Source organism: Pipistrellus hanaki (assembly GCF_964339955.1).
Source record: "Pipistrellus hanaki genome assembly, chromosome: 1".
Classification (NCBI taxonomy): domain Eukaryota; kingdom Metazoa; phylum Chordata; class Mammalia; order Chiroptera; family Vespertilionidae; genus Pipistrellus; species Pipistrellus hanaki.
Window position 1 is genome coordinate 28,959,863 of NC_140503.1, and position 27,820 is coordinate 28,987,682.

The following is a 27,820-nucleotide window of genomic DNA, read 5'->3' on the forward strand; positions in this document are numbered from 1 at the left end:
TATCTCTCTCCCTTCCTCTCTGTAAAAAATCAATAAAAATGTATTTAAAATAAAATAAAATAAAAAATAAACCGGCCAGGGTTTTATTTTTATTTTTAATTGATTTTAGAGAGAAAGGGAGAGGTACAGAGAATTAGAAACATCAATAATGAGAGAGAATCATTGATCAGCTGCCTCTTGCAAGCCCCACACTGGGGATTGAGCCCTAACCAGGAATCGAAACACAACCTCCTGTTTCATAGGTTGACACTCAACCAGAGAGCCACACCAGCTGGGCTTAATTATTTTTTAATCCTTACCTAAGAAGATGTTTTCGCAATCTAGGTATGTGCCCTGACTGGGAATCAAACCTGTAGCCTTTTGGTACGCAGAACGATGCTTCAACCAACTGAGCTACCTGGCTTAGTTGCTTTTATAAACCATTTCTTAGGGTGGCATGTTTCAAGTAATGGCAGAACTCATCTATGGAACTTGTTTCTTTTTTGAAATTTCTGGGCTTTTGTTGGAAGATAGTTTTTTCCTTATTCCTATATTCTGAAGATATTTTACACTTGCCCTGTATATGGAATTAGAGACTCTTTTTGTTTGTTTTGTTTTATAAATAGTGTTATTGAGGTACAATTTACATAATATAAAATTCACCCTGATTTTAAGTGTGATTTTTAGTATATTTGTGCAATGTCTGTCTCTCTCTGTCTCTTTCTCTTTCTACCCCTCCCTCCCTTTCTTTCACTCCCTCTAAAAAGCAATGGAAAAAATGTCCTCAGGTGAGAATTAACAAACAAAAAAGTATTCTTTGTGCAGAAACTCTATTTTTACAAGCTTTTTGAAGGTAATTTGATAATATCTAGCAAACCCTTGAATTGTAATTGACCTTGTAATTTCACTTCTAGGAATTAATTCTAGAGAAATATTTACACATATATACAAAGATAAGTGCATAAAAGTGTTTCTCACAGTCTTGATATCAATAGTAAAAAAAACAAATCTCCATCAGGATGGTTGCAGTTGTTAAAGGAACAATAGAGATATATATATATATATCTATAGATATACTGTAAGATAGCTTTCAAACATTGCTAAATGATAAAGGCAGGTTACCCAATGAAGTGTATGATTTAATTTTTATTAATATACTAGAGGCCTGGTGCACAAATTTCATGCAGGGAGGGGGGAGGGTTCCTCAGCCTGGCCTGCATCCTCTCCTATCTTGGACCCCTCGGGCGATGACCAACTGTGGGAGTGGGCCTAAATTGGCAGTGGGACATCCCTCTAGTAATCTGGGACTGCTGGCTCTTAACTGCTTGCCTGCCTGCCTGCCTGAATGCCCCTAACCACCTCTGCCTGCCTGATCGCCCCAACTGCTCCCCTGCCTGCCTGATCATCCTAACCACCTCTGCCTGTCAGCCTGATCACCCCTAACTGCCCTTCTCTGTTGGCCTGATCACTCCTTATTGCGCTCCCCTGCCAACCTGATCGCCCCTATCCACCTCTGCCTCTGCCCCCACCACCGTGGCTTTATCTGGAAGATGTACGGTCTAATTAGTATATTACCCTTTTATTAGTATAGATTCCAAACAGGCTATCTGATTACATCATCAGAAGTTGCCTCCTCATTATTGTCACATTAGTCTATTTTATTCACAGCAATTATTACTATCTAAAATGATTGTATTTATTTATATGCTTGTTTGCTGTTTTCTCCTTTTTTTCACCAGAATGTAAGCTATATAATAAATTTCCTGTTTTGCTGAAACAGGTTGCTGAAACCAACGTATCCCTCTTCCTTTGTAAAAAATCAATAAAATATATTTAAAAAAAAGAAATTTCCTGTTTTGTTTATGCTTACATTTCTGCTGCTTTTGGGTGCAATTTTTTTTTAAATTAAATTATTATCTGTGTACATATTTTTACATTGCCCACCTCCCCATGGGTGCAATTTTAAAAGCTAGTTTGAGAGGAAAAAATATTTCTTATCTTCCTGGTTTAATTAATAAACATTACATACTTTCATTCCCGTGAAAATCAATTTCTCCTTGCTTCATTTTTATCATATATAAATGAATGTAATGGAACCGTCATTTTCAACCCTAAAGTCACATTAGAATTACATGTGTAGCTTTAAAAAATATTTATACTCTTAGGCTCCATTGTAGTCCAATCAAGTCAGAACATGTGATAGGGTCATGGTATCAGTATATATTGAGGGATTTTTTTTTTTTTAATATATTTTATTGATTTTTTACAGAGAGGAAGAGAGAGGGATAGAGAGTTAGAAACATTGATGAGAGAGAGTCATCGATCAGCTTGCCTCTTGCACAGCCCCTACTGGGGATATGCCCACAACCAAGGTACATGCCCTTGACCGGAATTGAACCTGGGACCTTTCAGTCCGCAGACTGACTCTCTATCCACCGAGCCAAACTGTTTTTGGCAGAGTTTTTTTTTGTTTTGTTTTGTTTTTAATCTGGTGTATGGGCAAAGTTAACAACTCTTAGGTGATATTTGAAATATAATCCTAGTGATTCTAATATCAAGAATATATAATAGAGATATACTTCCTCTGGCATAAAAGTACATCCCTGGAATAAGATATCAGCATTTCAGACAAATCATCTTTACTTTAGGAATAGTAGATGGAATCATCATTTTTCTCCTCAAAGTACTTCTTCCTTGATGAGGTGTAGGTATTGGAATATAAAATTTGACTTATTCCAAGAATTTATCAAAAGAAAGTCCCAAAATGTGAGTTTCACATTTGCCAGAATGGTTACTTTCAGTGGGGTCACTTTCTTAAGAGTTCTGAAGTTCACTAATGTTTGATGAAACTACTTTGTGTTTTCACTTCAGTAACTAGGAAAATAAAGACCCACAGGTCTTACTAGTAGTACCACTTTTAGAGATCCCCCTTTCCCCTCCTTGGACCTCTGTGATGCATTCCCCTAGCAACAGCTTCTTTGACATGCAAACATTCTACTGGTAGATTCTGCAGGGAACCACTCATATTGGGCAATTCATGTTTCTTCTAAAAACCAATCTTGGAGTTGGAATTTTCTCTGTGCCTGATATGGTCAAAATTTATGGCTTTTACTTTCTGCTATATGAAGCATAGCTGACTATTCTAATTTGAAGTATTGATAAATCCTATGAGTGCATAAAAATAGTCATGTACAACCTAAAGTCATAGAGTAATTATGCCATATTTCTATGTTTATTTTGCTTTAGTCTCCTTATACATTTAAAAAATATTTTTATAAAATTAGTTTGGGAGAAAAGTTCTATCATCTATATAAATTAACTTTCTATTTAGAGTTTCTGTCCTATTGGGTTCTTTATTCAGTCTGTAGTTTTGGCACCTAGTATGGGATGATAGTGATACATCAGAAATATATCCTTCTCTTAGGTACCTTTAATGTAGTAGGAGAGATAAGATTTTTACATAGTGAATGAGATAATAATCAAAATAAAAGTATAGGTCATGTTACTTTTTTTTTTTCTGAGACATATTGTCATTGTTAGGGTGACACCTTAAAACGAATGTTTTAAAGTTGTATTCTATTTAGAGCTACTTATTTGAATTTGTATAGGCTAGAAAATTGTGAGTTGACCTACAGAGTACATGTTTAGTTAATTTTGCTATTTCTCTGTGTAGGCTTGTTTTGATCCACCTCTTAAAGAAGTTTCCACCATGAACCAAATCATATACAACAAAACGACTGCTGACCCAGACCATCCTGACCTTGCTGGTTTGTTGGTGAAAAACAAGAATCTTTTAGCTGAGGTATATGGATGATCTGAAAATAAAACACTGTGGGAAAGTACATCCTCTGTAAAAGTAGGTGGCAAGCCGAGACCGGTTTGGCTCAATGGATAGAGCGTCGACTTGGGGACTGAAGGGTCCCAGGTTCGATTCCGGTCAAGGCCATGTACCTTGGTTGCGGGCATATCCCCAATAGGGGGTGTGCAAGAGGCAGCTGATCAATGACTCTCTCTCATTGATGTTTCTAACTCTCTATCTCTCTCCCTCCCTCTCTGTACAAAATCAATAAAATATGTTAAAAAAAATAATAATTAAATAAAAATAATTCCTTTAAAAAAAAAGTAGGTGGCAAAACACATTCTGATAAAGGGCTCAAAGTATTATCTCAATTCAGTTTTGCTTTTTTCTCAATATTCTCTCATCACGGAGGAGCATTAATTTAGATATTAATTTGTCTCTTGCCAGAGAAATCCCTTTGAAAATGGTACATAATTAAGTGTTTTTAAGTTGACTGCCAAGTGCTAGGATATTAGAAATTTGCTTATAAATTGCCACACTTAAGATTGGTCTAATAAGTTATGTATATTAAGCATTTTTATTTATTTTTTGTTTTTTAATATTCTTATTGGTTTTTAGAGAAAGGGGAAGGGAGAGGGGGAGAGAGAGAAACACCTATGTGAGAGCAGAACATTGATCAGCTGTCTCCTGCACAACATCACTAATATCCTTCCTATTGCCATTTTCTATCCTTCCCTCACCCTCAAACCCTGGCAACCACTAATCTCTCCTCCATTCCTAAAATGTTATCATTCAGATGTTTTACCCTCTAAAAGCTAAATATAGTGTTACCATGTGAGCCAGCAATCTCACTCATAGGTAGATACTTAAGAGAATTGAAATACATATTCACATAAGAACTTGTAAATAAATGTTCATAGTAGCATTATTCATACTAGACATAATTGAAATGTCCACCAACTAATGAGTGGCTAAACAAATGTATATTCATACAATAGCATTTAATCAAGCATAAAAAGTAACGAAGTATTGATTCATGCTGTAACATGGATGAACATAATATTATATTATACTCCGTAAAAATCAATTACAAGAAGCCACATATTGTATAATTTCATTCACATGAAATGTCTAAAATTAGGTCGAGGCCGGTTTGGCTCAATGGATAGAGCGTCGGCTTGGGGACTGAAAGGTCCCGGGTTCGATTCTGGTCAAGGGCATGTACCTTGGTTGCGGGCATATCCCCAGAAGGGGGTGTACAAGAGGCAGCTGATCGATGACTCTCTCTCATCGATGTTTCTGACTCTCTCTCCCTTCCTCTCTGTACAAAATCAATAAAATATATATTAAAAAAAAAAAAGAAATGTCTAAAATTAGAAAATTCTCAGAGAGAGAGAGAGAGAGAGAGAGAGAGAGAGAGTAGATGAGTGGTTGCCAGAGGCTGAGAGGGAAAAGAATAATAGGGAGTAATGGGTCTAGGGTTTCTTTAGAGCAGTGTTCTAAGATAGAGTTCTTCATACAAAAAAAAAAAAAAAAAAAAAATCTAGACAGAGCACTAAGTTAAGCATACAATTTTACCCATATGTTCCCCAAAATTCTAGTTTAGCACTTCTTAGTTGGGATTCAGGAATCTGTATTTTAACAACTCCACCAGGTGATTCTCATCATGAGAGAAGTTTGGGAAACACTGCTTTAGAGGGTAATGAAAATGTTCTGGAATTAGATCTTGACAATGGTTGTGAATACAGTAAAAACTATCGACTTTTATGCTTTAAAGCACATGTGTCAAACACAAGGCCCGCGGGCCAAATCCAGCCCGCCAGGCCTTGCAATGTGGCCCGCACCGCGCTGTCATCACTGCACTCCGCTGTCAGTTTATGACATTGTCAGTTTATGACTGTTCAGTAAACCATTCGGCCCGCGATTTAGGCTGGATTTTAGATTTTGGCCCCTTCTCTGATTGAGTTTGACACCCCTACTTTAAAGGGTCAATTTTTATGGTATGTGAATCATATCTCAATTTTTTTAAAATGAAAAAACAGTTCAATATGCTGCACAATTATGAACATAATAAAAACCTTGTAACTATATAGTTTAAATGGGTGAATTTATAAATTATATCTCAATAAAACTGTTGTTAAAATGTTATATAAATAGAATCATATATGTAATCCTTTGGGATTGGCTTTTTCCCCTCAGCATAATTTCCTGGAGATTTATTCAAGTTGTTGCATGTATCAATAATTTGGTCCTTTGTATTGCTGAGTCCATGGCATTTATGCACCAGTTTGTTTTACAATTTATTTGTTGACAACTACTGGGTTACTTCCAGTTTTTTGTTTTTTGTTTTTACTATTATAGATAAAGTTTCTAAGGATCTTCATATATAGGTTTTTGTGTGAAAATAACTTTTATTTCTCTGGAATAAATCCCTAAAGTGCAATAGCTGGGTTTTATAAGAGACTACCAAAATATTTTCCATAGTATGATACCATTTTACATTCTTATCAGAAATGTATGAGTGATCCAGTTTCTTCTAATCCTTTCCAGAATTTGGTATTGTCACTATTTTGTAGCTTAGATATTCCAATACACATGTAGGGATATCTCATTGTAGCTGTAATTTGGGTATCCTTAATGACTGATGATGTTGTATATGTTTTTATGGGTTTACTAGTGGCCTAGTGCACGGATTCATGCATAAGGAAAGGAAATTAATTAGAAAGTGGCTGGCAGGGTAGGACTGGGTGAGATGAGTCGGACACACCCTGGAGCCAACCTGCCATGGTCCCTCCTTGGCTGGCTGCATCTGGAGTGGAGCCGTGGCTCAAAGGGCATCTGTGGAGTGAGTGAGATCTCTCTGGCAGGTTGGGTACATTGGTCTGGCCTGCAGGGCCTGCAGGAATTAGGCTGAAACCAGCTCTCCAACATCCCCCCAAGAGGTCCCAGAGTGCGAGAGTTGCTGTCCCTGGGCAGCTCCTGTGTTGAGCATCTGCCCCCTGGTGGTCAGCGCATGTCATACCTACAGGCCAGTCAGCTGGTTGCTTAGCCTTTTATATATATAGATTTGCCATCTATATATTCTTTCTGATAAACATTTTTTTTCAAGTCTTTACCCATTTTCTAATTGGATTGTTTTCTGAGAAATTAGAATTCTTTTCTATAGATATGAGTACTTTGTTGATAATTCTATCAACAGGCTATATCTCAATTTTGGTGATACATACATTTAGCTAAGTCCTGAACATATTTCAATTCATTATGTCCAAATCCAATCAAACAATTCAAAATTTGTGGGTTTTTTTGACATAAAAAATAACGCAGCCGTGTTTAAAAATCTTAGATTTTGCAAATCACTGTTCCTATGGAGGAAGTGAAAGAAAGAAAGAAAGAAAGAAAGAAAGAAAGAAAGAAAGAAAGAAAGAAAGGAAGGAAGGAAGAAAGAGGAAGGAACCGGCAAGTGCTCTGGAAAATTAATTGACAGCTTGGTCATTAGAACAAAATTAAACTAGACCTAGAAATCAGTATTGTGTGAGTCTGAGACTCATATTGCCTTATTTTTCACAAAACATATCTTAACAGTATCCTAACAATAGCATAACTGAAAATTAGATCTTAAAATACAGTTCTTATATCATAGTACAAGGAAATGGGATCACTACATTGCACAGTTCCAGGGGATATTCATTATTTTTACAGTATCTTAGGAGAATGGTAACCACTGAAGTGCAGAGAACCCCTCACTTAACTGGTTAAAATAATAAAGGTAACGCTACAGGATTTTAACAATTATTATGATTACCAGAAGTTGGGATATATTCAATAGAAATAGAGTTACAACTCAACATTTGTTGAGATCTGGCATGTGAAGAGTTCTAAAAATACCTCAATTTTTTTTTCATCTAGTAAACTTCCTTCACTTACCAGATAGAAGAGCAGAGATTTTTAAAATGTTACCCAAAGATAATAAAATCACTTACCTCATTCTTCAAATCGTTTTTATTTTTTCTTCCAATAGCAGCCTGTGGTGGCTCTCTTGTTTTGCTTCCCCTTTAATTTTGATGAGAATAAATTCACTTATTCAAATCATATGTGTCAATTTGATATAATTTTAAAAATGTATTTAATATTGGAATAGATTGTTAGATTTGAAAGCTTGTATTTTGTTATATTACTAGAGGCCTGATGCATAAAATTTGTGCAAGGGGCTCAGCCCTCGCAGCCCTAGCTTCGTCTGGAAGGTCATCCAGAAGGACATCCAGAAGGTTGTTCAGAAGGTTGTTCAGCTGTCCAGTCTAATTAGCATATTACACTTTTATTGTTATAGATAGCATATAATTTAAATACCTATATTGATTGAAAATCATGAATTTTCTAAAACCAAAATTATAAATGATTTTAAATAATGCTTTCCCCTTCTCATTAGCTAAGAAATCTTCAAAACAAACTTCTCGTAAAAGAAAGTTCGTTGCAAGATATGAAGAATGAGCTAGAAAGTTACAAAGAAGATAACTCGAAACAGTCGTTCCAGATAATCTCCCTGAAAAGTGATATCAAGGAGTTGGAGGATCTTATTGCTTCTCTAACTAGAGATAAATCTTTGAAAAGCATCAATAATCAGACTCTTAAAAGAGGCAACTTGGATCTAAATAAAAGAATTATTGAGCTAGAAAACCGTCTAAGGTAGGGAATTATCTCCCCCTGCAACATTACTTTGTTTTTAATTTGCAATGTCTGTAAGTCATAAAGATCTTTTTAAAGACCTAAAATAAAATGTGAAAATTTAAAATAAAAATGTGAAATTAAAAAAAAAAAAAGTAAGGTCTGCAAAAATCACTTTTCAGTTACATTTTAATAAATCATTAATTATAAAAAAAGACCTAAAATAACGCATTTAAAAATATTTTTATTGATTTCAGAGAGGAAGGAAGAGGGAGAGAGAGAGAGAAACATAAATGATGAGAGAGAATTATTCATTTACTGCCTCCTGCATGCCCCACTCACTCCCTACCAGGGACCAAGCCCACAACCCAGGCATGTGCCCTTGACTGGAATTGAACCCAGGACCCTTCAGTCCCCAGGCAGATGCTCTATCCACTGAGTCAAACTGGTTAGGGCTAAAACAAAGTATTTTTAAAGTACAACCAGAACTATAGAGTAGAGGAAAATAATAAGACAAAGATAAAATCTGCTTTATAACACATTAATCTTTTCAAACAAGTTTGCCAAGAAACAGCTCTAATGTTAAAAATTAAACAATCTTCTCATTTAGAAAAAGAAAGATATCATTTGATTTATAAAACCTATTCTTCCCCCAATTTTACATTGGCTTATCTTTATTTAGAAACTAGGGGCCCGGTGAATGAAATTTGTGCACTCAGGGGGCAGGGGAGTGTCCCTCAGCCCAACATGCAATCTGGGAGCCCTCAAGGGATGTATGGTTAAGGGGCCTAAATTGTCAGTTGGACGGCCTTAGCACTGCTTTGGAGGCGGGAGATACTCCCGCCACCACCCCTGCTTGCCAACTGTGAGCCCAGTTCAGTTGATTTGCATATTGGCCTTTTATTATATACTTGAGTCCTGGTGCACAAAATTCCTGTACTGGGGGGGGGTGGGGGGAGGGCCCCTCAGCCCAGATTGTGAAAGGGCACAGGCCAGGCCTAGAGACCCCACTACTGGGGCGCAGGAGGTTGGCCAGTTGGGGAGGGACTATGAGAGGGCTCCAGAGCATGTCTGGCCCATCTCGTTCAGTCCTATTTGGCCAAACCCCAGCAGCAAGCTAACCTACCAGTTGGAGCATCTGCCCCCTGGTAATCAGTACACATCATAGCATATCATCAGCATATTATGCTTTGATTGGTTGAAAGGCCAATCAGACGACTGGGCACTTAGCATATTAGGCTTTTATTATATAGAAGGATTGTAAATTTGTGAAAAAAGAACAAATTGTGTTATCATGTAAAAAAAAAAAATCTTAGGAACAACAAATTACAAATATAAATTTTTTAATAAATGTTTTCCTTTCAAAATGTAAATATCCAATAAATAAAACACATACAATATTTCAGGTATAGAAACAATAGTAATTTGTTTATGATGGAGCTGCATTTTGGTATATTTGGTGGTAAGATTTTTATTTTTCTTAAGTTCAAACCATTTCAAACAAACCTGGCCATTATTATTTAAAAGTCTACTCCTTTACTCAGTTTCCTTAGTTGAGTAGAAACTCTACAATTTCTATAGAATTTTGGATATAGGACCAGGCCACAGGAAAGGTATAAAATATCTAAAACTTATTTGGTTAGAAGAAAAATCTTTTCTTGAGACTTGGAGGTAGTCATTCATCACTCTTGGCCTGAAGGTGGTCCTCAGCAAACTTCTTTGCTACAAGCTTCAAAGTAAAGCACAGGATCTGGCCTCCCCAAAGATGTTGCTTCCCAGTAGGCAACTGACTGGTAGGGCATGCTTGCATGTTTTCTGCATGCAGCACTGTTGATCATCTCCACGATGCACTACAGGGCATTCACGTTTGCCCCAGAAGACTTGGCAGAGGCACTGGGCTCTGAGGGCCAGGAATTTTCTAGTTTGTTTTCACAAGTTGTTTGTCATAAGCTTGCAAATAGTAGAAATTTATGCATGAGGGGGATGTCCCTTAACCCAGCCTGCACCCTCTCCAATCTGGGACATTCCTTTCACAATCTGGACTGCTGGCTCCTATATGCTTGCCTGCCTACCTGCCTGATTGCCCCTAACCACTTCTGCCTGCTAGCCTGATTGTTCCCTAACCGCTCCTCTGCTGGCCTGATTGATGCCTAACTGCTCCCCCGCCGGCTCGGTCACCCCCAACAGGCCTCTCCTGCCAGCCCGGTTACCCCCAGCTGACCTCCCCTGTAGGACTGGTTGCCCCCAGCTGTCTTCCCCTTCCAGCCTTATCTTACTCCCAACTACCCTCCCTGCCAGCCTGATGGCCCCCAGCTACCCTCTCCTGCCAGCCTGGTTGCCCCAACTGCCCTCCCCTGCCATCCTGGTCACCCCAACTGCCTTCCCTTGCAGGCCATATTATGGCACCCAACTTGTTGGCACCCTACTTGTGGCAGCCATCTGGTGGCAGCTTTCTTATGCCGGCATGGGATAACCATCATGTGACGACATGGGGGTGGCCATCTTGTGAGGATGTCAGGAGGTTGTGTGAGGGCACAAGGGCCACCAAAGCTTTTATTAGTATAGATATGTTTCATTTCACTTAGGTATATGCCTTAGAACAGTGTTACCCAAACTTTTGACTTATGTGTACCCCTTCTATAATTTTCGTAACGCTGAGTACCCCTCATACTCAAGAGAATGTAGAATTAGGCTCAGCTAAGCACGGTGCAGTGCATATCCCCATCAAACTCTGATGCAACGCGTACCCCCACCAAACTCTTCCCGTACCCCTCGGGGTACGTGTACCACACTTTGGGAAACACTGCTTTAGAAGAACAGTTGCTGGATCATAAAGTAACTCTGTGTTTAACTTTTTTTTTTTAAATATATTTTATTGATTTTTTTACAGAGAGGAAGAGAGAGGGATAGAGAGTTAGAAACATCGATGAAAGAGAAGCATCGATCAGCTGCCTCCTGCACACCCCCCATCGGGGATGTGCCTGCAACCACAGTACATGCCCTTGACCGGAATCGAACCTGGGACCTTTCAGTCCACAGGCCAACGCTCTATCCACTGAGCCAAACAGGTTTTGGCTATGTTTAACTTTTTAAACTTACTTTTAAAGGAACTCCCAGGCTCTTTTCCAAGGCAGCCACACAATTTTAAATTACTATCTGCAATATATGAAGATTCCAATTTTTCCACAGTATAGCCATTCTGGTAGATATGAAGTTGAATCTTATTGTAATTTTAACTTACATGTACTGTATATAATGACTGAAGCCTTTGAACATCTTTTCATGTGCTTACTGGTCATCTGTATATCTTCTTTGTAGAAATATCTATTCAGATCCTTTGCCTATTTTTTTTTCCTTTGCCTATTTTTATTTTTAATTTAATATATATATTTTATTGATTTTTTACAGAGAGGAAGAGAGAGGGATAAAGAGTTAGAAACATCGACGAGAGAGAATCATCGATCAGCTTCCTCTTGCACACCCCACTGGGAATGTGCCTGCAACCAGTGTACATGCCCCTGACCAGAATCGAACCCGGGACCTTTCAGTCCGCAGTCCAACACTCTATCCACTGAGCCAAACCGGTTTCGGCTTTTTTTACTTCTTAACATTTCCATTTGAAGAGTTGTTTTTTTTAAAAAAAAAATTGGATTTATTAGGGTGACGACACTGATCAATAAAACGATACAGGCTTAGCCCTGGCTGGTTTGGCTCAGTGGGTAGAGTGTCGGCCTGTGAAATAAAGGGTCCTGATATTATTTTTTAAATATATTTTATTGATTTTTTACAAAGAAGAAAGGAGAGGGATAGAGAGTTAGAAACACTGATGAGAGAGAAACATTGATCAGCTGCTTCCTGCATGCCCCCTACTGGAGATGTGCCCACAACAAAGGTATCGGGTCTAGTAATAATTAATGTCGTTTTAAACATTCGTTTAAAATCTTGCTTGGCGTTGACTTGTATTGACATAACCTTCAAACACGTGGTATCTACAGAACGTGTGAAGTGCAACTAACAAGTTTTGCTTGAAAAAGTTTGTGTTTAGTTTGGTTTTTGTTGCAAAACTAGGGCTAAGAAGATGGCGGATGAAGAGCATATTCGGCACTGCATGCTTTACGAGTTCCAATTAGGAAGAAAAGCAAGTGAGGCTGCAAAAAACATCTGTAGTGCTCTTGGTCAAGATGCAGTTAGCGCCAGAAAATGCCAGCGTTGGTTTGAGAAATTTCGCGAGGGAAATTTTTCGTTAGATGACAAGAGTGGTCGAGGCCGTGTGTCCAATTTTGATCAAGAAGCTCTTCAAGCTCTTTTGGTGCAAAATCCTCAAATTACCCAACAAGAGCTTGCGACAACTTTAAATTGTTCACAAAAAACAATTTCCAATCAATTGCGTGCACTTGGCAAAGTCCAAAAGTTTGGAAAATGGGTTCCTCATGAGTTGACCGACAACAACCATAATCAAAGAGTCACAGTTTGCAGTTCGCTCCTCTCTCGTCAAAACCGTTTGCCGTTTTTAGAGCAAATTGTTACCGGAGATGAAGAATGGGTGCTGTATGTTAATTTGAAAAGGCGGCCTCAATGGTTGGACAAAAATGAGGCTCCGCAGCCCACGCCAAAACCTGACTTGCATGCGAAAAAAGTGATGTTGTGTGTTTGGTGGAATTTTAAAGGAATTCTTCATTATGAACTTTTACCATCTAACCAAACCATTACAAGTGCAGTGTATAGTGCCCAATTGGAAAGGTTAGCCCAAGCTTTAAGAGAAAAAGAACCCGCGCTGATTAATCGGGAGGGCGTAATTCTTCACCACGATAACGCATGACCGCATGCTGCAAGAATCACTGCTGAAAAACTGCGCCAGTTGGAATGGGAAGTTCTCCCTCAACCTGCATATTCTCCTGATATTGCCCCTTCCGATTACCATTTGTTTCGTTCTTTGCAAAACTTTCTTCTTGGAAAAAAATTTAATAATGAAGAATGCCTCAAAAATGCATTGACCGAATTTTTTGCATCAAAATCACAAGAATTTTACAACAGAGGGATTAAAATGCTTCCTGAGCATTGGGCACAAGTAGTAGAAAACAACGGCAACTATATTGTTGATTAAATTTTGTTGTATTGTTTAAATAAATTCGATTTTAAAAAGTATTAGAAAACGACATTAATTATTACTAGACCTAATAATTGTCCTTGACTGGAATCGAACCTGGGACACTTCAGTTCGCAGGCCAACACTCTATCCACTGAGCCAAACTGGTTAGAAATATTCTTTTCTACAGTTCTGTGTACACTAGGGATCATTTTTGTTCATCCTGAGAAATTTCCTGTAGGTTTTTTATAATGCAGTTCTTCTGACAATTTTTCCATTTTTTCTTCTGAAATTATGTTTATTTCGTCTTTATTTTTTTTAAAGAGTGTTTTTTTTTCTTTTTTCTTTTTATTGTGTATAGAATTCTGGGATTTCATTATTTTTACTTTCAGCCCTCTAAGATGTCATTTGGTTATCTTCTGACTTCTATAGCTTCTGTTGAAAACTCAGTCATCAATCTTATTGTTGTACTTTTGAGGTAATATGTGCTTTTTCTCTGCTTTTAATTGATAACAATTTGACTATATGTCTTAGCAAAGCTTAGGATTTGTAGAACTTATTGAATCTATAAATTGATGTCTTTCATCAGGTTTGGAAAATTCTTGGAATATTTTTTCAAATATTGTTTCTATCCCATTCTGTCTATACTCTCATTGTAGGGCTATAATATGTTAGACCTATAGGTATATTAGACCTATTGAGTGTGTCCTACCTATCTCTAACATAATTTTTGAATTAAACTTTTTATTTAGATTATTCAGATAATTTCTGTTGACCTAACTCAAATTCATTAATTCTGTAGGATGCAATTCTTAGAAAAGGACATAAAAATCATGGAAGATGAATTGAAACTTTAACCTAGCTCTAGGATTGAAAATATTACCAATACAATGCAATTAGTAATCAAGTAAGAAACAAATAATTAGCTGTTTGCATATTTGATAATAAAGTTTTTAGATATGCTGTTCTCTATTGCTGTATCATTATTTCTAGTTCCTTTCCCCTCATCAAATCCCAGTAAAAGAGCCATTCAGGTGTTATTAAAATAGGAGTATTTATATTCATGTGGAACCTCTGGATCATCACACTATTACCAGTAGTGGCAAGCAAATATTTATACTCAAATTTCTCCTTGAAAAGGATGGTTTCAAAATTGACCTCCCCTAGGGTAACTACTACAGGATTTAACACTGGATTGTATTTCTCTCCATTTCTCACCTCTCATTAGAAATAGTTAATTTTTACTTAATACACATATTTACTATATTTTAAATGGGGAATATTTGTTTTCGTTGTTAGTATCATTTTAACCCATATCCAAGGAGTGAGGATATTTTTTCCCAAACAGGCTTAGCCCTAGCTGGCTTGGTTCAGTGGATAGAGTGTTGGCCTGCAAAATGAAAGGTCTCGGTTTGATTCCAATCAAAGGCACATGGAGAGAGAGTGAAAGGGAGAGGGGTAGAGAGAGAAACATTGATGTGAGAGAGAGATATTGATTGGTTGTCTCCCACACATGCCCCAACTGGGGCTGGAGATCAAACCTATAACCCAGGTACTTGTCCTTGGTGCCCAGGCTGACACTCTAAGCACCAAGCCACACCAGCCAGGGCTTATTTCATTATTTTTAATTGAAGTTTGAATATTGACCTGGTTTCATGACATTGTTATCTTACACAGAGTACATCTGATGGAAAGAGAAAGGGCAGAGCAAAAAGCAGACCTTTTGGAGAAAAAGTTAGCAGGTGCTAATGGATTCACTCCTTACATGAATGTGAAAGGAAAAGAAGATACCTTGAGTAGTTTCATGATAAAGGTAAGAATAAATTTTGATTGATCTTTTAACTTTTTTTCAGTTACATTTGATTACAATATTATATTAATTTCAGGTGTATACCCAGGGATTAAACATTATAAAACTTAATAAGTGATCATTCTGAAAAATCTCATACCCATCTGACTCCATACATAGTTATTAGAATATTATTGACTATATTCCCTATGCTGTACTTTACACCCCCATGACTACACTATACTGATTTGTACTTCTAAATCCGTTCACCTCTTTACCCATCCCTCCATACCCTCTCCCATCAGGCAATCATTGAAATGTCCCTTGTATCTATGAGTCTGTTTCTGTTCTGCTAGTTCATTTATTTTTGTTTTTTAGATTCAATTGTTGATACATATGTATTTATTGCCATTTTATTCATATTTTTAATCTTTCTTTTCTAAGAAGACACTTTAACATTTCATGTAATACAGGTGGTTCTGAATGATCATTGTTCTATATTTTAGTTGTAAATTTTGATGTGGTTGCAGGAGGCAGTGAGTATCACATTTACCTATACCGCCATCTGACCAGAAGAAGCCCTAGAAAATCTTTTTTTAAAAAATATATTTCTAGCCGCCGAAACCGGTTTGGCTCAATGGATAGAGCGTCGGCTTGGGGACTGAAAGGTCCCGGGTTCGATTCTGGTCAAGGGCATGTACCTTGGTTGCGGGCATATCCCCAGTAGGGGGTGTGCAAGAGGCAGCTGATCAATGACTCTCTCTCATCGATGTTTCTAACTCTCTATCTCTCTCCATTCCTCTCTGTACAAAATCAATAATATATATATATATATATATATATATATATATATATATATATATATATATTTCTATTGATTTCAGAGAGGAAGGAAGGGAGAGAGAGAAATGTCAATGATGAGAGAGAATCATTGATTGGCTGCCTCCTGCACACCCCCTATGGGGTATTGAGCCCCAACCCCAGCATGTGTACTGACTGGGAATAGAACCATGACCTCCCAGTTCATAGATCGATGCTCAACCATTGAGCCAGACTAGCCAGGCCCCAGAAAAATCCTGATTGATCTTTGAGGAAATAGGATTTTTTATTGCTTTGTGTTACTCTGGGAGATAAATGGCAACGTTGAGCGCTTTGTGGTACTTTTCTTATGGAGGATAAAAGAAATCAATACAGCGTGACTGACTGGAAGGCTTTCTGAAGTATGGAGAGAAAGTGCAAGGAGAAGCTGAAGATTTCCGGGATTTTGAAGAAAAGCTTAGAGGGTACAGAGTTTATAGAGAGCTGGGAGAAAGTGTCTACTAGATATTAAAATATTGAAATTTTAAAATTCTATTATGTTTTACTTTTTGCTGCTGATAAGTCTGGGTTTTTAGATCTGGGTTTAAGGATTGAAGAGAGGTATAGGTGAAAGTTATTGAAACAGAAGCAATGAACTTTAAAGCTAAATTGGTTGGATTATCTACATTGAACATTGGAGTCAGAAGTTATGGCATGAATTCATTTTAGAAGGAAGAAATGAATCTGGTCATTCATAGATGGCAACAGGATTGGTAGAAGATCTTATAGAAGAATGTTGGAGAATGATAGGAGACAGACACTTGTCAAAGAACTGGTAAAAGCTTATTTTGAAATTCTTAGACTACAACAGTTTTATTATATAATCTGAATATAAAACAAGGCCCATAATCCTATTAAAGTGAGGCATTCCATTAAAAAATTTCAGAAATGCCTGGCTGGCATGGATCAGTGGTTGATCGTTGACCTGTGAACCAGGAGGTCATGGTTCAATTCCTGGTTAGGGCATACGCTCAGGTTGCAGGCTCAATCCCCAGTAAGGGGTGTGCAGGAGGCAGCCAATCAATGATTCTCTCCAGTGATGTTTGTATCTCGCTCTCACTCTCCTTTCCCCTCTGAAATCAATAAAACTTTATTTAAAAAAATTAGAACTGCTTTCAAAGTATTTTAAAGTAATATTAATTTTTTTGTCTTTTAAAAATATATATTTTTTTGTTGTTGATTTCATAGTGGAAGGGAGAGGGAGATAGAAACATCAATAATGTGGTAGTATAGTGAGCTTCTCTATGAATCCCAGCTCCACCGTTGCCAACCCTGTGTTATTAGGCAAGTTACTTATCCACTCTTTGCCTTAGTTTCATTTGTAAAATTTGGTGGGAGTGGGGGCTGGTGAAAAGGGATTGGGGAGGGGGGCATAGTTCCAATCTCAGAGTGGTTGCAAGGATTAAATCGGTTAATATAGTGTTAGCTCAATAAATGCTAGCTTAAAAATAGTGGTATGATGTAGATAATGTTTCCATCATGAGCACAAAGTTCAGACAGTGCAGTAAAATAAATAGTTAAATCAGTTATTTGAATTTATTGGTCAAGTCTATCAAGAGATTGAACTTACAGGTTTAAATGAAATTTCCCTGTTGTGTCCAAATCACTTTGCAAAATTTCACGCCTCTTCACCCTACAATTCAAAGGAAGATGGGTATTGCTTTAATTCAATGTGTTAGTAAAACTTGCTACACAGTAGCCTGTTTATTATAGAGTTCTAAATGTCTTTACACTGTCCTCTTAAATTCATCATACAAGTTTATTATTGAGTACTAACTAAAACAAGCATGTCAAACTCCTGGCCCATGGGCCGCATGCAGTCCACAATGAATATTATTGCAGCCCAGCCAATATAACAGTATGTAAGAAATGTTTTAATAAAAATTGTGTAACTTAATTTTTACAATATCCTGTTGCACGTAATTATTAATAACAAACTACAACGTTCGCTAATAACTTTTTACTATAATTGTGTTGCATTCATTTCCCTTATACGCCTTATGCGCAGGCACACCATTCCTCTCCACTAATACCAGCAGTGAATATTTTAGCAGTCCACTGCCATGTCATTAGTCTTGGACTGACTTGTTTGGTGTGTGCAACAGAAAATATTTCGCTTTCAGAGAATAAGAAAAATAGGTTTATTTGCATTACCCTTATTAATTTATGCAGTTACTCAGTGTCTGGTAAGTTAATGTTCAAGAAAAAATATTATTTTTTATTAAAATATTCTACAATATTATTTTATGTTAACGATGACTCATTTATCTCAGCCCTTTGTATTCTGCAGTTTTCTGTCGAAATAAGCCTACATTTCTGTGAAAATTGAAGCTTTTGTTTTTTTTGTGACCCACATAAACTTAAACCTTGTCTATTTGGCTGTGTTAGCCTTTGAGTTTGACATGCTTGAACTAAAATGTTAAACCTTCCTATTTTTGAAACCAGCATCTATTTACTAGTAGTAACTTAATGTTGCTACAATATCAGTACAGTAGAACTTGCACAGTATTGAAATGAAATAGAAATCATGGACCATCAGGAAGCTTAACTTATTTATTTTTTTCTTTACAGGGAGCAGAAGGCTGTAAGCAAGAAATTCAGATGCTCACCAAGCGACTGGAGCAGCTGCAACATCACCAGGAAGAATTATCCCAAACTGAAAAAAAGTGTAGAGAACAAAAAAGACCTTTGAAACGTCTGGAGGGAAAAATTGCTGTTAATGACTGTTTTCAAGCGAGATTAGACTTGGGCAGGAATAAAGTAAGAATTTTGTGATGTATAAGGCATTTTGTTGACAGTGAAAATGATCATATTTTGTTATGATAATATAATATGAAAATGATCATATTATATTATCTAATATTTAAAGCTGTTCATACTATTGAATACATATACTTTTTTAATATTTTAATTTAATAAGCTGCTACAAACCCTTCTGGTTTTATCAAAAAACCTCTCCTCACTTCATATATTCTCTTTCTCATTTTATACATATTTGATATTTATTGTGAGAGCTTTTATTAATGTATTTATTTTTTTAAAATATATTTTTATTGATTTCAGAGAGGAAGGAAGAGGGGGAGAGAAATAGAAACATCAATGATGAGAGCGAATCATTGACCGGCTGCCTCCTGCATGTGCCCTGATTGGGAATCTAACTGGAACTTCCTGGTCGACACTCAACCACTTAGCCACACCAGCAGGGCTGAACTTTTTAATCTAAGTCTTTCATCTGTCAATTTAATCATTTATTTCAACATTTTACACCCTCTATTTCTTTTCTTTTTATTTATTTATTTTTTAAACTCTTTTTTATATTCTCTCCTTCTGTGACTAGTATCTGAAGGTTGGATTCTAAATTTTTTTTATTGTGATGAAAATTATATACAATTTTCCATCTTTTTTTTCAATTATAGTTTACATTCAGTATTATTCTGTATTAGTTTCAGGTGTACAGCATAGTGGTTAGACAATCATATACTTCACAGAGCAGTCCTCCTGATATTTAAGTACACCCCCTTCCCCACCCTGGCCTGTACATAGCTATTACAATAATATTTCCCCCCATTGTCCTCTCCCCAGCCACTCCCATCCCCCAGTACATGCCCGAACCACTTAATGTCTGTGTCCATTGGTAATGCTTATATACATGCATACAAGTCCTTTGGTTGATCTTTTACCTGCCTGTCCCTGCTTTCCCTCTGAGTTTTGACAGTCAGTTCGATGCTTCTCTGTCTCTGGATCTATTTTTTGTTCATCAGTGTATGTTGTTCACTATATCCCATAAATTAGTGAGATCATGTTGTATTTATCTTTCTCCAGCTGGCTTATTTCACTTAGCATAATGCTCTCCAGGTCCATCAATGCTGTTGCAAATTGTAAGAGTTCCTTATATTTTATAGCAGCCTAGTATTCCATTAGGTGGCTGTACCACGGTTTTTAATCCATTCATCTGCTGATGGGCACTTAGGCTGTTTCCAAATCTTAGCTATGGTAAATTGTGCTGCTATGAACATAGGGGTGCATATATCTTTTCTGGTTGATGTTTCTGGTTTCTTGGGATATATTCCTAGAAGTGGGATTACTGGGTCAAATGGGAGTTCCATTTTTATTTTTTAAGAAAATTCCATACTGTTTTCTACAGTGGTTGCACCAGTCTGCATTCCCACCAGCAGTGCATGAGGGTTCCTTTTTCTTCACATCTCACCAGCACTTGTCCTTTCTTGATAATAACCATTCTGATAGGTGTGAGATGGTACCTCATTATCATTTTGATTTGCATCTGTCAGATATTAGTGACTTTGAACATGTTTTCATATGTCTCTTGGCCTTCTGTACGTCCTCTTTCAAAAACTGTCTATTTAGGCCCTTTACCTATTTTTAATTGGATTTTTTATCTTTGTTTTGTTAAGTTGTATGTGTTCCCTATAAACTTTGGAGATTAAACCCGTATCGGAGATAATATTGGCATATATGTTCTCCCATGCAATGGGTTTTCTTGTTATTTTGTTGATAGTTTCTTTTGCTGTGCAAAAGCTTTTTATTATGATACTAGTGGTCCCCTGCCTGGGGCGAGGGGAGCAGCCTGAGGTACCAGCACTGGGGTAGGAGCTAGAAACATCAATAATCATCGGTCAGCTGCCTCTTGCACACCCCCTACTGGGGATGTGCCTGCAACCAAGGTAAGTGCCCTTGACCAGAATTGAACCCAGGACCCTTCAGTCCACAGGCTGGCACTGAACCAAACCAGTTTTGGCTGATAATTTTTGATAATTTGGTACATGACCTCTTTCCCTTTAGTAGATCTTATTTTCTCTATTCCAATAGGATTTTATAATGTTCTTCATATAATTCCTGTAAGTCCCTCATATGTCTTTGTGAAATTTGTTCTTTTATAGATTTTTCTGCTCATTGTGAACAGCATATTATCCCATTTCTAGTTGAAATACTTATTACTAATATAGATTAAAAAATCTTCAATATGTTTATGTTTTTGATGTTTATTTTATTTTTTAAAATAAATATTGTTCAGATTATTACAATTGTTCCTCTTCTCCCCTCACCCCCATAGCTCCCCATTCACCTGGTTCCCACCCCATTCTCTGCCCTTACCACCCCCCCCACTGTCCTCATCCATAGGTGTATGATTTTTGTCCAGTCTCTTCCCGTACTCCCCACACCCCTTTCCTTTTCTATGTCCCTGATTCTATTATATTTAGCAGTTTATTCTGTTTATCAGATTTTTTATTCACTTGATTTTTAGATTCACTTGTTGATAGATATGTATTTGTTGTTCATAATTTTTATCTTTACCTTTTTCTTCTTCTTCCTGTTCTCTCTTTTTTTTAAAAAAATATATTTTATTGATTTTGTACAGAGAGGAAGGGAGAGAGATAGAGAGTTAGAAACATCACTGAGAGAGAAACATCGATCAGCTGCCTCTTGCACACCCCCTACAGGGGATGTGCCCGCAACCAAGGTACATGCCCTTGACCGGAATCAAACCGGGGACCTCTCAGTCTCCAGACCAATGCTCTTCCACTGAGCCAAACCGGTTTCGGCTTCTTCTTGTTCTTAAAGAATACCTTTCAGCATTTCATATAATACTGGTTTGGCGGTGATAAACTCCTTTAGCTTTTTCTTATCTGTGAAGCTCTTTATCTGCTCTTCAATTCTTTTTTTTCTTTAAAATATATATATATATATATTTTTTTTATTGATTTTTTTTAACAGAGAGGAAGGGAGAGGGAGAGTTAGAAACATTGTTGAGAAAGAAACCTTGATCAGCTGCCTCCTGCACACCCCCCAATGGGGATGTGCCCGCAACCAAGGTACATGCCCTTGACAGGAATTGAACCTGGGGACCTTTCAGTCCGCAGGCCAACACTCTATCCACTGAGCCAAACCTGTTTCGGCTGCTCTTTAATTCTGAATGATAGCTTTGCTGGTAGAGTAATCTAGGTTGTAGGTTCTTGCTATTCATCACTTTTGTTTTTCATGTTATGAATAATATTGTAAATAATATCTTGGTGCATGAATTGTTATATAAATATTGGGTTTTTCCTATAATACATTCCTAGAAAAGTTGAGGTGCTCTGCTACCACCTGATGTTAATAAAATTGTCTACTAATTGTACCCTTGATAGCACTGAGCCATCACTTTTTATTGTCATATTTTACTTTCTGGATTATTTTAATAATGCATATTTATGGTGAAAAAATATTTACTTACATAAATATTTTAGTCTGCAGGTTATCAGTGTAGAGTAGATCTGGTTTGCTAGTGTAGAACAGCATCATAAAGCACAACTTCTTTATTTCAATACTATTGATTTCTTCAAAGGAAAACTCCAGGACTAAAAACTCCCGAATAGATGAGAACAGCAAGAGGTTTAAACAGCCAGAGAAAGACAACAAACAAAAAACATTACTGAGTATTAAGCAGAATTTGCAGATTGCAACAACTCAAAGATTAGAGGAAGAAATTCAGCAACTTCAGAAAAAGCTCAGTGAGTTGAAATTGTTAAATAAAAATATGAAAGCCCAACTGACAAGAGTAACTGTCCTTAAAGTAAGTAAACGAAGTAAGGCTTTCAAAAATGTATTTAAGCTTTGATTGTTACTATTTTAGCTGCATATTTCTCATCAAACTTTTAGAAATTAATGTTAAAATTATTTTACATGCATACAAAATATATAACATTAAAACATAATAATAAAAGTTGATGCCTACAAATCTACTACTAATCTTAAAAAAAAAGACTAATATCAATCCCATGAAAGCCCTTAAGCATTCCTCTCCCTACTCCTCAAAAGTAACTTCTAGATCCCTTGCTTTTTTGTTTTAGTCTTAATTACTTTTGTCTTTTTTATTGAGGTAATAAATGTTTTCGTCATTTAGGGCTCCTCTTCAGACCTTCTCTATTTCAAGCTTCAGTTGTAGTATTTCAAATATCATATATATATATATATATATATATATATATATATATATATATATATAAATTTTTTTTTATTGATTTTTTACAGAGAGGAAGGGAGAGAGATAGAGAGTTTGAAACATCCATGAGAGAGAGTCATTGATCAGCTGCCTCTTGCACGCCCCCTACTGGGGATGTGCCCACAACCAAGGTACATGCCCTTGACCGGAATCAAACCCTGGACCTTTCAGTTTGCAGGCCGACCCTCTATCCACTGAGCCAAACCGGTTTCGGCTCAAATATCATTTTAAAAATATATATATTTTATTGATTTTTTTACAGAGAGGAAGAGAGAGGGACAGAGAGTTAGAAACATCGATGAGAGAGAATCATCAATCAGCTGCCTCTTGCACACCCTCTACTGGGGATGTGCCTGCAACCAAGGTACATGCCCTTGACCTGAATTGAACCTGGGACCTTTCAGTCTGCAGGCCGACACTCTATCCACTGAGCCAAACCAGTTTCGGCCAAATATCATTTTTTATCTTAAACCACAGATGCACTAAATACTTACTGATCAACTTTTTTATCAGCATTATTTCTCTTACTACAGAGCCACTTATTGTCTCTATTTCTGTATTTAATTAGCACAGGCTGCACTATAAGACTTTTGAGGACCTTGAACACTTGTTCACCCTCTTTAAACCCAAGTGCCTAGTTTACAAAAGCGTTCAGTGACTGTTGGTTATTGATGAGTATGATGGTGGAGAAATGTCTTCTTAATTCGCAAGTTGTGGGATTTTCTTCCTTTTCCATGTATCTACCTCTCTCTCTTTTTAAGAAAGAATATAAACATGAGTTATCATTCATCATGCCTACCTATTATTTAAAAGAGATCTAATCACAGTCATCTTCCTTTCCCCCAACCTTAACTTTATACCCTCACAGGACAAAACAATTCAGAAGCTCAGGCAATCTTCAATAAAAGTTGAAGCAATAAAAGGGAAGGCAGCTATGAAAACAGATAACTTGAAAACTACATTAGACCCGACCAAGCAAGAGGCAAGATGGGACAAAGATGGGACCCATCACATGTTACATGCTGTCACTCCTGAGCTCTGCACAGCAAAGAGCACGCTTGAAGAAGTATCAGGACGACCACAAGAGGTTTTTGTTTTTTTAAATTATCATTACTATATTAAGATTTTTTTAAGTTGAAGTGATAAACACTCACCTCAACTTAGACTCTGCCTAACTTAGACAAAAGGGAATTTATTGGCTTATGGAATCAAAAGGAGTTAAACAACCAGAGCTGGGGGCGGGGAAGGGGGCAGAGATGCACCTGGGCCCTAGGATGAGCACCTGGAGACCTTTAAGGCCTTCCTCAGCATCTCTTCTTGGCAGCTCTGTGTGTCAGCTTGTCTATCTGACTGAAAACCACAGCGTTTTATAGTTGAAGAGTTTCTGGGACAATCTCAAGAAAGGGTCTTTATAAGCCAGGCTCAGATCAAATGCTTATCCTTGGTGAATTTACAGTGGTGATGGTGGGATAGATGATTATCTTAGCTTAAGTTTGTGCACACATCCTTGGACTAACCAAAGACAGGGAGGGCAGAGATGATGGAATAGAAATTCAGGGGAGCCCTAACTGATTTGGCTCAGTGGATAGAGTGTCGAACTGAAGGGTCTCGTTCGATTCCTGTCAAGGGCATGTACCTTGGTTTCGGGCACATCCCCAGTAGGGAGTGTGCAAGAGGCAGCTGTCGATGTTTCTCTTTTATTGATGTTTCTAACTCTTTATCCCTCTCCCTTCCTCTCTGTAAAAAATCAATTTTATATATATATATGAAGTTCAGGAGATTTCCACTGTATTTATAAAACAGGTATTTTAAGAATTCTTAAAAACCTGATAATTTTAGGTTATTGTGGGATTATATGTCATACCTTCATATATTAGTTGCTTAAGAAATATGCAACTTTAATTTTAAGAGTCTTAAAAAATCAAGGCATGATACTATTTTCTTTTTCTCTTTTTAAACTTGTGCCTATTCACATTCTTGATTGTTTTTATTCTTTTTAAGAGTCCCTTGTTATATTTTCAGTCAATCTCTTCTCCTTTGGGCATTCTGTAGTTTAGCCATCATTTCTGAGAAGATTTTGTCTTATTCTTGTTTGAATTCCATTAACACTTCTTTATCCACAGAGTATCTTACACATAGTATATTTTTTCTATTCTGAAATAATACATTTAGGAAGGTGTTTTTATCCCATGTCTGCAAATCCTTATCCAATATTTAATTCATATCAGGCATTTTGGGGAGAGTATTTTCATCACCTGAACAGTCTGAGTGATATTGCCTTTTTTCTTTTCTTCCAGCTCCCTTTCTTGCCCTTCCCCACTTACCAGTGTTCTGATCCACCAGGTCTCAGACTTTTTTTTTTTAATTTTATTGATTTTTACACAGAGATTGAGAGGAATGGAGAGTTAGAAATGTCGATGAGAGAGAAACATCGACCAGCTGCCTCTTGTACACCCTCCACTGGGGATGTGCCTGCAACCAAGGTACATGCCCTTGACTGGAATTGAACCTGGGAAACTTTCAGTCTGCAGACTGACGCTCTATCCACTGAGCCAAACCAGTTTCAGCTCAGACTTGTTCTTAATATTAGTATTTCCTCATTTATGCATTCTCCTGTTTCTGGGTCACCAGTGGAAACTAGATGCCTCCTCCAGCGTGGACTCTGGAGCTACCTCTGCTGGTTTAGGGTATTTATTCCCTCTCTTACCCGCAAACTGAAGTCTGTGGTATTCTCTAGTTCTTTTAGGCATGACTTATGGATGTTATCTGCTTTCCTTGTTGATCATTATAGTTTTAGAAGGATGGGTGGAGAGAGATGTATTTAGAGATATGTATTTGCTGCTCTTACCCTATAGCAAAACAGAAGTTCAAAAAGAAGTTACCTTACGGATGAAACATAAGCAGCAATAAAATTAAGTTTAGTCTATAAAGTGTAAAAATAAGAAAAAAATCTTAAAAGAAAATTTTATATAAAGGTTACTTGTAACAGAGGAGACCATTTTTCTAGGTTAAAAATATTTGAATATAGAATGTTATATTTCACAAAGAAATGTTAAATAAGACTAAATTTCTCATACCAATTTCATCATATACAGTAAGCAGGTGACCAAAACTAATGACATGTCTCAAATTTTGTGGTGGTTCTTTTGAAGGAAGTCAACTTTCGAGAAACTATCATGAAGATGTTGGGATTTAACATGAAAACAGCAGACAAGGAAATCATTACTCACCTAAGACTTATTATCCAAACTCATGAAGCATCTAACAAATCAAAGATTGCTTCTGATGGTGAGACTGGACAGAAAAAGGCATAAAAAAAGCTCTGCCTTCTCATTGCTGCCAACAAGAACCCAGCAGATACAGACATTCCCTTCAACATCTTGAGTATGGCTACATGATGAATTAAAGGCTTCGGAAATTGTTTACTTCAGTCTGTTCTCTCCTTTGATGTTTGGCATTCAACTTTTGTCATAATCATAAGTGTTCTATACATTTATTTATGGTCTAGTCTGGATTGTTACTTGTACTATGGTAATATCCAGTTATCTTTATTATTAACTGTATTTTAAGCAGGATATCAATCAGAACTTTTGTTTAGAATATTTATATCTATAGTTAACAGCCTGTTTCTAGAATGAAAAATTGGTTGGTTATGTCCACTTATGAATCCAGGTAGAGTTGTATTTTGTAATTTGAATCTATTTTATCTCTTTGGTAATTAAGTGTGAAAATCTGTATGAAATACTGCAGGGTAGGAAAGACACCAAGAATTCTTGTAAGTGTTCAATCGACTGTATTAGGTTTTTTATTTTCTTAGCATTTAATATTGTCTAGTAGTGTTTGCCTAATAGTAGGCCAATTTCTAAATTAATGGGCTACTTTCTAAATAGTATCATTTCTAATTTATTTTATTTAAAATAGTTAATTGCTCCTCTTCCAAGGGAATTTTAGATTTATCTAAGTTGTCCTCTGTAGGAATGTCAGAATCTAGATAGGCCTCTGGAGACTCAGTGCTTGCTGTGGTCATTTAAAAGAATCTCCTGTGGGCTTAGTTTTAGGGAGTCTTTAGAGTGGAAGGAGTCAGTTACATTGGACCTTACTGTAGTAGCACTTTGGAAGAAATGATTATCTTGAATACTCATTCTAAGAAAAAATGAGAATCACTCTTTTTCAAAAGTATTTTTTATTGATTTCAGGGAAAGGAAGGAAGAGGGATATAGAAACAATGATATGAGAGAATTATTGATTGGATGCCTCCTGCACACTCCCTACTGGGGATGGAGCATACAATCTGGGCATGTTGTCCTCACCAGGAATCTAACCAGTGACCTCCTGGTCCATGGGTTAGCACTCAATCACTGAGCCACAAAGGCTGGGTGAGAATCACTCATTTTTAAACCCTCATAGCCATGGCGCTCAAATTGAATGCCAAGGCACTCTGGTGCACTGCAGGGATCAGCATGCCAGGGAGTATTTTAAATTTTAAAGGCAAACAGAGATACCTGACATTTGTCAGGAAAATACTCCAAGTATTAGCCCCAAGTAGTTTACAGTTTCAACATTGGATTGCTCTTCATTCATTTTGATGACATAGTTTTGTGATGGAAACTGCACAGGGCTTCTCAGGACTTTTAAATTGGTCATCAA

At 36.9% G+C, this 27,820-nt stretch overlaps 1 protein-coding gene across 1 annotated transcript; it reads left to right on the forward strand.

The window, feature by feature from the left end:
* Window positions 1-1,718: 1,718 nt before the first annotated feature.
* On the forward strand, window positions 1,719-26,632 carry LOC311613279 (uncharacterized protein). The gene is made up of 8 exons (XM_084866979.1): window positions 1,719-1,790; window positions 3,653-3,781; window positions 8,205-8,461; window positions 15,204-15,339; window positions 18,745-18,933; window positions 22,517-22,744; window positions 24,042-24,260; window positions 26,326-26,632. The coding sequence occupies exons 2-8, from the start codon at window positions 3,689-3,691 to the stop codon at window positions 26,485-26,487; spliced, it is 1,284 nt and encodes a 427-aa protein (XP_084723105.1). The 5' UTR covers window positions 1,719-1,790; window positions 3,653-3,688; the 3' UTR covers window positions 26,488-26,632.
* Window positions 26,633-27,820: the final 1,188 nt, after the last annotated feature.

What these genes read in the sequence shown, in the direction of transcription:
- LOC311613279 (XM_084866979.1), top strand. Translation starts at nt 3,689, where the DNA reads ATGAACCAAATCATATACAACAAAACGACTGCTGACCCAGACCATCCT. An exon ending in TGAGTAGTTTCATGATAAAG is followed by an intron (nt 15,340 to 18,744) that starts GTAAGAATAAAT and finishes TTTTCTTTACAG; the next exon opens with GGAGCAGAAGGCTGTAAGCA. An exon ending in CAAGAGTAACTGTCCTTAAA is followed by an intron (nt 22,745 to 24,041) that starts GTAAGTAAACGA and finishes ATACCCTCACAG; the next exon opens with GACAAAACAATTCAGAAGCT.